Genomic DNA, 11710 nt, shown 5'->3' with positions numbered 1-11710 from the left:
TTTTATTTATTTATTTAAGATGCTGGGTTAGTGTGGAGAGTTGTGACAAGAAGAAATATGATTTATCTCAATTAGATGATGATAGCATGGTGGTACAGGGGTTAATACCGTCGCCTCACAGTGAGAAAGTCCTGGTCTCGTTTTGATTCCAACCTGGGGTTTTGCTGTGTGGAATTTGTGATTCTAAATTGACCTTGGCAACCTGTCAAGGGTGTACTATAACTCTCGCCCTGTGACACCTGAGATAGGATCCAGCCCCAACCCTAAATGGACAGATGGCGTGGTGCAAAGTGCCCTCTGGTGAACAAACTATACAACAACCCTCATGGTAGAAAAGAGTTCTTCCCATCTTTTTTTTTTGAATTCTCATTTATTCAAAACAGTTTTAAGCATTAACGTACTTCTTTCTTTTAATGGAAGAACAAATCAGATGCCCAAGACGTTTAATTTGCATATTACATCTTTATTAAACAATGCCTAAAACCCCAGCATCAAGATTTAATCAGCGCTACAACAGCAAAGATCTATCATGCCCTAAAAAACAGCCAACAGGTTTGTTTTGCCCCTCAACTATTATTGCATTAGTTCCACATAGACAAGGGAATAATCCAGAGTGGAATATCTCTGTCAAGAAAGGCTCATATGAAAACATTTCATACACAATGCTACTGGTAGAGGGAGTAGAGGAAGGCGTATCCTTATGTATTAAACACAGTGCATCACTTAAGATGTACTTCGTCGGATACACGTGACTGGGCTATTTATTATTAACACTGGGTTGTTTTTGTTTTTTCCTTTTGCATTTAAATAATATTAACAAGAACAGAAATCCAAACATTAAATATACTGAATATTTTAAGAATAACTTGGAGAGCTGGATTTGTTGTTGTCTTTTGGAAATCTCCATAACCTCGACAGCTGTACAGACAATAAGAACGTAGAGAAATTGGTGCAAAAGGTACAATATACTGTTTAGCTGGGTCATTTTTAAACAAAGCTGCTACAATCAGGTAAGAAATTAAAAAAATAAAATAAAAGGCTTAAAGAAATAGTTCAACATTTTAGGAAATTGTGTTTCATTTGGATTTTTGCTGAGAAAAATCAATACAAGTCATATCTGTACAGTTAACATGAATTTGTCAGGAACTGCTTAGTTTAGCATAGCAGAAAGGCTGGAAACAAGGGAAACAGTAGCCTGGCTATAAAAATAAATTTAAAAAAAATATACCACAAAGATATTTTAGAGTGTAATTTTGGGGAAATGAGCAAACAAAACAAAACAAAAAATCACAATAACTATGAAACAGAAAAGAAACAACATGTACCTAGTTAGTTAGTTACAGCTAAGTAGAGATTTTATAAGAGAAATATGGCACCATGCCAAACACCCAAAAACAAAACAAGATAGCAGACTTGATTCTAGAAGAACTTTTAGTTTGTTTTGTGCAAGTTTTAAGCTTCAGTAATGTGTACAGGACACAGGACAACTTACAAGGGGAATGAATTCATCCTTCTAAAAGCTAGGAGGCTAAAATTGCTAGTCAAGCTTGGCTGTGGTGCCTGTCTCTATAATGGATTTCATGGTTTCATGAGTACAAGCTACCTCATATATCACATACTTTAATGTATTTAAATAGTTTATGAGTTTATTAGGCTTGGTAAAATTGGTGAAGAAAAGTAATGAATAATTTTTTTTTAATGTCTTAAAAAAAAAAAATGAGCTAGCTAAGCTTAGCCACTCACTGAATTGAATTAAATGAGCTTTAGTCTAAATTAAATGACAGCATTTCAGTTTATTTAATTCATGATTAACTTGTTACGGTTGAAAAAGCTGAATTAGACCACATGTTATTTAGGTACAAATGTTTGCAAGGTTGAGTCAACACAATATATAACATGCCAGTCTGTGGGCTTGACCTTTGGAAGCAGCCACAGGTCATACATGGTTTCTCTCACTTTCAGTCTTTGCATGAAACTAGGCTAGTCTTCTTGAACTCTCAACTAGACAATAAGTAAGAGCTAGGGTGACCAGATGCCCTCTGCATGTGGGACTGCACTGCAATTTCATTCCTTGTCCTCCTGTCCCACATCTTGAGACAATGCCCCACATTTTGACTGGTTCACACTTTTCTAAAGTATGGCTTTGATCAAGCACACGTTTATTATAGTCAACTGAAGCTTAGCCCATCAGTTCAAGTTACCAAAACATAACAAGCTTTGCAGCAGTATATTTTGAGTAATTGACATGTCTTTTTTTAAATTTATTTTTCAGTTTCACACAGGAGAAAATATGGTGTGAGGTGGCACAGTATGCATTTGTGTATCCCAACTGTCTTAAATTTGCGCTAGTAAGAAGGGCAGCTTCCGTTTCCTTTTATTCTTCTTGTATTTACAAGAGAGCAAGAAAGCCAGAAAAGTTGCTTTCAGATATCTTGGACTGCCTCCCTGCATTATCCTGTCCTACTTTGTCCCACATAAACACTGTTTGTCACACTTTTTTTTCTGAGATCTGGTAACACTGTGTCTTTAAACACAGGCCCCGATGGATCCCCCCGACTAAAACCATAATTAAAACTACACAAAATAAAAATAAATGAAAACCAAATAAAGTATAAGTCTGAACTACTACTACAAACGATGGGTAAGCAGATCATGTGTACACCATTTTAAAACCACTGCATCAGTGCGATGAAAAGCATCAGTGGCAGCTTGAGTACGTTTAAACTCATCCACGTGTGGGACTAATAAAGGTTATCTTATCTTATCTTATCCAACTGGAACTGAACTCTATCATCATTTTCACACACTTGCAGAATAACCCACAACAAACAACGAACTATGCTGTTAATTAACTACTTGTATTTGTACCACAGAGTTCTGTTGTTACTGATAAACTGCTCAAGAACATAAGTGCGTCAGACTGTGGGACTGGGTGACATGTTTGTTCATTACCATAAACACAAATGCATGATCTAATCCTGTGCTGTCCTCACTAGAACACCAAATGTGGATTAAGCTGCCAATTAACACTGTGTGTAACCAAGCCTGATTGTGTTTCTGTTGTTTAACTTGTTGAGCTTTACCCATTTATAACACACTACACTGTTAGGAAGGGGTCAGCTGTTATCGAGTTGGCTTTTTGTTGTCCACTGATTTGTATAAGCACTGTTCATTATGGATATATATGCAACAACAGCAAATCTGTTGGCAATTGAGCTAATAAATTTGGAACATCTAAGAAGAAAAGCCATGCAGTTGTTGTGAGACTGTTTTATATGTGTACGTAAATAGAAACTAATGGAGTTCACAGTCAAAAACTGCTTGTGTGTATTTTTTAAAATACATTAATTTTCCCATTTTACTGTGGGTTCAATAAGACTATGATGTCTGTATGTTGAAACAGGAATCTACTGATACTGGAACTGAATCACAGTTTATATTTACCAAAAATCGTGAAAATTTGGCACATAAACAAACTCTTTCATTGGTACCTGTACTGCACCTTGTTCATTACAAGAGCACACACCCTTCTGGCTGGTTTTCAACTTTAGTTTCACCAGTAAAGCAAATTTAAACTATTCTCCATCCAGATGTGTGTTTAAGCGATCATTCAGAAGCAAATACTCTAATAATGCTAACAGTGGTGTTATATTACAGTAATAAGCAGATTTGACCTCCCCTGGCCCCTGGGCTCTTCAAACCATGACACAACTTCTCTATAATTGACAGTAATGACAGATTTGATAGTCCAAAAATTCAAAATGATATTTCAGCTAGGAGTTTAATTTTAAGGCAACGGGTGTAATCTGTCTGATAAAACCTTTATGAATAAAACTGAGAATTTGCATTTTAGCCTAACCATCAACATTTTCTCTCCCCTCTTAAATTAATGCAACTGCAAGTATAATGCATTGGATTTAAGCTCAGGTGTCCGCTCTCAAAAAAGGTGATCAGATTGACATTTTGCATAGACAGGAGAGTTTGATCAATCTTCCCATTAAGTCTCAGCAAAAACTAAAAAAAAAATACAACATAATTCCCAAAATGTCACAGTATTTCTTTTGAAACAATATTTGGATTTGTAACAGCAAGCAAATAAATATATTTACAAAGTGCAGCACCACAGACAGTGTCGTCATCAGTGGGAGAAGTTATAATTAAGTGAAACTAAACAGATGAAATAATCGTGTGTGCCAATTGAGGTTAGAGAGAGACACCGAAACTATTACTTGCATGAGCGAATCATCTCTTCGAGTCACACAGAATATTCTGTAGGTTTTCCCAGATACTTTTCGTTTTAATTTTTAAAATTTACCACATACTAACTCTTTGTATATGGCATGTTTAATATTATAAAATACAATCTATGCTAAAAAATAAACATTCATAACAGTAATTTCCATATTCTAATGTAATCTTTTCCATGATCAACACAAAGTATTTCATCCAGTGTCAAAACATGTGATCTTTTTTGGTAACCAAAACCCTGAAATGCCAAATAAACCGTGAATGTGATAAACTATTCTACCCCACTGAACAATGAGTGTGAGGTCCGATTGCTGAAAATAGATGCCCCTTGAATAGAATACATATCTAAAAAGAGTTTGTAATTTGCATCTCATAGTTTCTGCTGATTCAAAAAGGGGAGCAAATACAAGTATTGCCAAGTATCTACGTACTAATTAAAAAAGCTGTATAAAAATGCAGAGCATCAACTACTACCTGCATGCTGTAGAAGCACTACTCTATAGGTAATACAAAATGTACAAAACAAATGTGCTGCAAAACAAAAGAATGTTTCTGAAACACGCATAAATAAAAAGTACAGATAACATCTGACAAGGCAGATGGACCTTAGTTGAAATGTGATATGAACCCAATCAGCCCCCATGACCTGGACCCATAAATGTCTACTAAACCCTCACACACCCCAGCTTCCTCATTATTGAAACAAACAAAAAAATAGTACACATTCTGTTTCTAAGGCCTTTTGTACACTAGCTAATGAAAAAACAAGTCTTACTGTACGTTTCCCCTTTACTTTTTCTCTGGACCTCTTAATCAATATTTAAGCCAGGGGTGAGCAGCGATGGAAGCTTTGCTGCGGTCTCCATAGTCATAAAGCAGCTCCTCGCCTTCGTCAATATTTCGAGAGGCGATGAGAATGAGGTGAGGGACACCGTTGATGTCGTGGAGTTTGGTTTGGCAGTTCCCATTTTTACTGTGATTTATCAACCTACCCATTCGACCAGTCTCTTTTGTAGCATCCACACTGTTGGCAGAAACACATACATTTACATTGGTGTTCGTATTAGAGGTTGTTTAATATACATGGTAAATGGCCTGTATTTATATAGCGCTTTACTAGTCCCTAAGGACCCCAAAGCGCTTTACATATCCAGTCATCCACCCATTCACACACACACTGGTGATGGCAGCTACATTGTAGCCACAGCCACAGCGCACTGACAGAGGCGAGGCTGCCGGACACTGGCGCCACCAGGCCCTCTGACCACCACCAGTAGGCAACGGGTGAAGTGTCTTGCCCAAGGACACAACGACCGAGACTGTCCAAGCCGGGGCTCGAACCGGCAACCTTCTGATTACAAGGCGAACTCCCAACTCTTGAGCCACAATCGTCCCACATACACAATATGTTCGCAAGACAGCATTTACATTTTCACATTAAATACTGAATTGTTTTCAGTGACCATATTAGCTGCTATGCTAATGTTTCATTTTCATTAAAAGAATAAAACAAAAAAATTGAAATTAATAATTTGTCCTATCAAACTGGTGGCTTTGGTTTCATAACTTAATATAACACAAATTCCAAAATGTCCAATGAGTGTTCATAGAATCCCAGAGAAGTCTTTTCTTCCTACCAGTATGTTTTGCAGAGGTACTGGAAGTAGTACATGTAGCAGCCGGTTGCTGGATTTTGAGCATATTCGGCTTCTCTCTTTTTAGCATCGGTGATCTGTAGCAGGTCTCCGTGGTATTCCACCACATAATCGCCTTGCTGGAAACACCGAGTGGCAAACACCGCTCTCCCTTTTCCTTCTATGTATTGCACCTACAAAAACAGTACAAGAGGCTTTCTGTGATGACACAGCTTGGCAAAGTAAAGGTTCTTCAGTAAACATATGAACAATGTACAATTTGAATTTGGTCACTCTGAGCCTTTTTGCGGGCTTCATATTCAAATTAATTCTTAAAATAAGACATTTTTGTATGAGAACATGACTGAGTAAAATTTAAGGATTTTTTAAAGGTCTACAGTAAATCCTCATTTACAATGACAATAAGATTTTTCCTTCAGATGAAGAAAGAAGAAACAAAGAAAATTCAACGTACCTCCATTCCTTCCTCTATTCCACTTGTAATGAGATCGTCTATGAGCTTCTTTTCTTCGCACTGGTAACAAAATGGAACATGAAACAGGCCAGACCAGATTTCTCTTCATACACAGAGTCATGCAGCGGGGGTAATAGTTATTTAACCCCCAGATCTCTCGCAGTGCTTGCGAACAAGGGTTTCTCTATCAAGTGCCAACTCATCTTTTGCTTGGGGATCAAATACTTTCATTCCATAACAAATCAACGGAAATCAATTTTTTTTTTTTATGTTTTTGATAAATATTAAGTCTCTCTCCATTAAAACAAAACCACCATAAAAATTAGAAACTGTTCATTTTGTAGGTGAGCAAACTTATAATTTAAGCAGGGCTCAGATAACTATTACCCCCACGGTACATCCACATTATTAATAAAAAGTATATTTCCCTCAAACACAGTCAGAGCACCACACAAGTGCAAACATAAAGACAATGTTTTTGGCAATACTAAACATGCTTGTTCTGCTTGACAGTTATTGTTCACAAATTTTGATCAACCGAAAAAACAAGAACTAACAAACACACACAAAAAGGCTATATCATCATAATGTATCCAGCCATAGCCTACAAATACAGGTACACTATAAACTAAAAGCAGATTCTAGTATGTTGCATCTTACCTACAGGTACTAAACACTCATATTCAGATATGCTTTTGTAGAGAATATCTTCTAATGGTGATTTGTATACATTTAAAAACATTTTTTATATCAGCTATTTTCAGCCCTTACTCTGATATTCAGTGACACCACAAACAATTCAGACCTGCTCTTGTGTCAAAGTGTGGAGTGGGGGTGGGAGTTGCACATAATTGTCACAAAGACAAAACAGGTTTTGGCTGAGGGCAAACACTTTAATAAGACCCATACTTTTCCCACTTCTCCAAATAAAACCACTTCAATATCGAATAATATGAACACCTATGCCTAACTACCTATAACATATGTTGTAGTACATTATGAAATAGACTTTTTTCTTACCTTGAGCTCCGTTTTACTTTTTCTTGAACTTCGTCTTACTGGATAGAAGTCAGTAACTTTCCGGTTTTGGGAATTTTCCCCTCCTGCCCTATAGTAAATAAAACACATTGCAACATCAACAACTATTATACCCATTCAGCCTAATGATAGGCTATTACAGCACTGCACCATTTATTACCAAGAGGCATTTGAACTCCTTCATGGATAGGTGCCATATTCATTCAGGCCAAAAAGGGAAAAAAGTTTTCTTTGGATTTAGAGGACCAAGGATCAAACTACTGACCTTCCAACTGAAAAGCCTTCCCCTAACCACATTTAGACACTCGGTGGTGATGGTTTAACTTGTTATTATATAATATAATATTATAGTATAATATTATACTATTAAACACTAGTCTATTAATCAAGATTAGCCAGAAGAAAGTCTGTTTAATCAAATTAAGCCCATCTAGCCAAACAGAAATTTGGCTGTCAGTGAAAAACTACAGTCAACAGACATTCAGTTTATTAATGGATCACTTGGCTTTTGAGATCAAATCTGACCTTGAGCCAACATTCTTCTAACTAAGGTTAGCCAAGTCCTTGTAGGCTCTTCAACTGTAATGTCTAGGATTTTCTGTAGCAAAATTTCCCTTGAGTGGATAAGACTGGCTCGTTCATCCAAGCTACCAGGGCTGATTTAGTCATTTAACTGTCAATTTTTACATTTCTTCATCAACCAACATTACCAGACTAAAACTTACCACATATATTCTAAGTAACTAAGTCACAGCTAGTTGGCTTACCACTAGTCAAGAAAGCACTGGAAAATTTAGACCAAATATTTTAAAAGTCTAACATTATGTCCAAGTTAGTCACCAAAAACACATATAATACATTATGCAAAAGAGTTCAGACTATAACTATATTCCTTATATAGTGTCCATGTGTGTAGCTCTTGTGTGTTAACGTGTTTACAAGAAAATGTAGTAATTAAGATATAAATTCACTTACAAAGGTGCTCCAAAACCTAATCAGACCACCTTATCCATACATGGTATCTGGGGTATGAACATGACATTTATACTATGTATGGTTCCTGTATACAAAAGGCAGCATGAGGGCACACTCTTCTGCATGTACCATGAGGAAAGGTCGTAAAAATGCACCAGTAATCAACACATACATTCTTCGAGTGGATTTCTTTCCTATGACCTTGACCCGGGCTCCCCTCCTCTGGAGGCCATGGAGAGCGCCGCCATTATTGGCATGTAGGGGAGTATGAGTTAAGCCATTGCTGAGGGGAAGGGAGAGTTCAGGATGAGAACAAAGGTAGGCTTCGGTGCAGTGGAGCTGCAGAGGTGATGGCTGTTCATCAGACCAGCAGGGTGAACACTGGCTGTAGCTGTTCTCCATCTCTGTGAAAGCTGCCTTTGGGTCTTTCGTTGGAGTGCTGATGGTATTCATTGTCTTTCCTGAGAGTGAATGGAGAGAAACATCATCCTTAAGATTCAGACAAATCTTGTGCTTCTAGTTTCTCTCACTGGAAATTCTTACATGATATATATATTAACAGGGATTCAGTTACTGTCCCATGGACTGTTCAACCAGCTCTCCTCTGCTAGCGATCAAACTGAAGAACTGGAGTAAACATACTCACCTTCTCCTGGCTTCTGGACATCATTCTGCAAGGACAAAACTGGAGAGCACTTTCCTTCCTGTGTCAACCTGATGGTGGGCTTTTCATCTTGAACTGATGATATGGAGTTGGTGCAGCTTAAGAGGGCGAATGAATGGCTGTTGCATACAGTGTCCTGTGAAAGGAGAGAAAGCTTGATCACTCTCTAGATAATTTGTTTATAAGATGTAGCTTGTTTTCTTCTGTAGGAATGAAGCTGAAATGATGCAATCAACAGGAAGGGATAAGATCAACAGCCACTTTTACTTTGTCACGGTGAAAACAGTCAGATTGGGGTGTGTTTTGTGGTAATTCTATTAAACTACTTCACTTGAAAATCTAGAGCTTGATTTGCATATTAAATGTAAATGAAATGTCTAAACACTAGAATACACACAGGAAAGACAATATTATAATCATTATAATAAAATATCAAGATGGGTGCCAAATGATAGATAGTTTTCTAAAAGAAATGTATTCATTTAATATTTAGAGAGAACTCTCATAGGTCTGACCCAAATCACAAACAGGTATTCGATTAACTTGGGATCTGAAGACTGTGAAACCCAAAAGATATGACCCACATGACTTTCATCCTAAATAAACCCTTCAGTGAACCTTGTACCCTCAGGACAGAAGCATTGTCATCCTGGAAATTAGCATTCTTATCAGGGCAGAATGTTTCAACATAGGACGAAGGTGATCACTCACAGTAACTTTGTGCTCATTTAGAGCAGGGGTCTCAAACTTAAATGAGCTGTGGGTCACTGCTGGTACTGTCATCTCATTCGAGGGCCACATTAGTGTTCAGAGTAGTACAAAAACAAACAAACAAGAAAACACCCACAAATATTTCCGAAAATTTAGTGTTTTGTTAGTTTTTTTAAAAAAAAATTCCAATATTGTATAACAAGACAAAACTGCAGAAGTCAACGCATTTTTTCATTACTCTTAACTGAAGCCTTTCATTGAACTACCAAATAAACAAATTGGTGCTCTCTTTCTGGTGAGACACTTGAGTGATCTTATCCTCTGTCGAGAAGAAGTGTAGCTAAGCAAATCCATCATAAATGGCCCCAAAGCATGACACGCGCAGCGGATCGCCTCGTTGTAGAGGTAGGAGGTTCAGCTTTTCCTTTAATTTGTCACACACATTTATTTACATATGCGTGTAATTATTTTTCTATATTCATTGATTCCTTAATAGCTCTCCTCAATCTTATCATTTCATTCAGTACAAAACAGTCGCTACTTTCCACCAGTGTTGTGGGTGGGGCCTGGAAAAGGGGACCACGCTGGATCCACACCCACCTACACTCCCCAGTCAGCCCCTTTAAATCCAGAGTCAAGGCACAGATAGGCCTCCTGACTCATTATCTCCCGATCACATCCATTCAAACCAAACCACGGAACTGATTTTAATCTATAAACCCCGCTCAAAAATAGAAATACAAATGCACGTATTTCGATCTCTTCTAACATCAGAAAATGCTGCCGTGTCCTCGGCTGCCTGACACATGCATGTAGCTTTCAGTAGCCAAAACAAGCACTCCCCAACAAAACAGCACCTCTGTAGCGAGTCTAACGACACTAACTTACAGAAAAAAATGCTACCCAACTGGGCTACAAGTATTAACTAAACACATTTCCACCGACAAGCACCTTAGTCTCAAGAGTTATCCCACTTTAGCTAGCTCTCCGTATTTAACCACAGTTAGGCTCGACGGCGATGACCAAACAAGAAAACTTACCCCGTTCATGTCCGACTTGTTTTCGTTGCTCCTCGCTCGGCACTCTCCTCTCGATTAGAGAAAAACACGAACAGAAAATCCAGTAAAAGGCTAACCTCGCCCTGCTCCTACAAGGGAAAGATGTCCCTTCACGTCGGCCGCTTCCACGGTGACTGCGTGCCCTTCTGTTGCATTTAAACCTACAGCAGCTCAGCCAATACAGCCTCCACAGCTCCGCTCCGCCATCTTCCTGTCTGCTTGTAAATGAAGGAGAGGTGTGGAGGAGCTCCGGCGCCCCCTGCAGGTCCACAGCGACAGTACAATTATTGTGTGTTTTGTCTTTACGTTTTCTCTGGTTTTATTAGCCAAAATTTCGATACCTTTAGTGTCTGCCGCGCAAAACAAACCAACACTTCCAGGCTTCCATGTTGTCTTATTTTTTAAAATTAACTGGTATTTTAACGCAGTAAGCCTGTGTAGGTACTGTATTATCAACACTCAGAGGGCACCAGTGCAGACTGTAAGTTTGTAAATGGATTTATGTTTCAATAGTGGCCTTCTACCCAGTTGAACACTCAAAGCACTTTCTACTGTAGGGTAATTTATCTATGCCTAATTGCTTTCTAACATTCACACATACACACACTCTGATGGTTGAGTACCTTGCCCAAGTATGGCTCAGTCTGGGGACTGGAGGCCTCTGCCCTTTTAATTGGTAGACTACCACTCTACCTTTTGAGCAAGTCTTCCATAAACAAAGCTAAAGCTATATTAAAGAGGACCTCTTAGTTAATTAATTAATAAGTTCTTGGTTATAAATTATGTCTGTTATTATTAATCTCTGGTTACCCCCCCCCCCCCCCCCCCCTCATCTTTTGTCCCGTTTCCCTCCACTACACAATATAATGAACCTTAAGGCAACTGTTGTTGTGATTTGGTGGTATAT

General features: G+C 38.1%; 1 protein-coding gene across 2 annotated transcripts; it reads right to left on the bottom strand.

Annotated features, from left to right (window-relative positions):
* Positions 1-1715: 1715 nt before the first annotated feature.
* kmt5aa (lysine methyltransferase 5Aa) lies at positions 1716-11022 on the bottom strand. Of its 2 annotated transcripts, none has more exons than XM_085464376.1 (7): positions 10786-11022; positions 9017-9170; positions 8543-8831; positions 7378-7465; positions 6358-6417; positions 5886-6076; positions 1716-5272 (listed from the first exon to the last, which is right to left on the bottom strand). In XM_085464376.1, the coding sequence occupies exons 1-7, from the start codon at positions 10792-10794 to the stop codon at positions 5062-5064; spliced, it is 1002 nt and encodes a 333-aa protein (XP_085320502.1). In that variant the 5' UTR covers positions 10795-11022; the 3' UTR covers positions 1716-5061. The 2 variants fall into 2 exon arrangements, with proteins under 2 accessions (XP_085320502.1, XP_085320501.1); XM_085464375.1 differs by lacking the exon at positions 10786-11022 and adding an exon at positions 9746-9880.
* Positions 11023-11710: the final 688 nt, after the last annotated feature.

The sequence above is a fragment of the Copadichromis virginalis genome, linkage group LG7, assembly GCF_057382275.1.
Source record: "Copadichromis virginalis isolate Kocher_CV1m ecotype Utaka linkage group LG7, C_Virginalis_male_GT1.1, whole genome shotgun sequence".
Lineage (NCBI taxonomy): Eukaryota > Metazoa > Chordata > Actinopteri > Cichliformes > Cichlidae > Copadichromis > Copadichromis virginalis.
Note: the sequence above shows the minus strand (reverse complement) of the source record. Positions and strands in the feature narration are given on the sequence as shown.

Bases quoted from the DNA above. Each gene is read 5' to 3' on its own strand.
- kmt5aa (XM_085464375.1), bottom strand. From the start codon at position 9,835: ATGTGGCCCTCGAATGAGATGACAGTACCAGCAGTGACCCACAGCTCA. The intron at 7,466-8,542 runs GTATGTGTTGAT...TATTTACTATAG, and splicing joins AAGAAATCCACTCGAAGAAT to GGCAGGAGGGGAAAATTCCC. The intron at 6,418-7,377 runs GTAAGAAAAAAG...TTTTGTTACCAG, and splicing joins AAAGTAAAACGGAGCTCAAG to TGCGAAGAAAAGAAGCTCAT.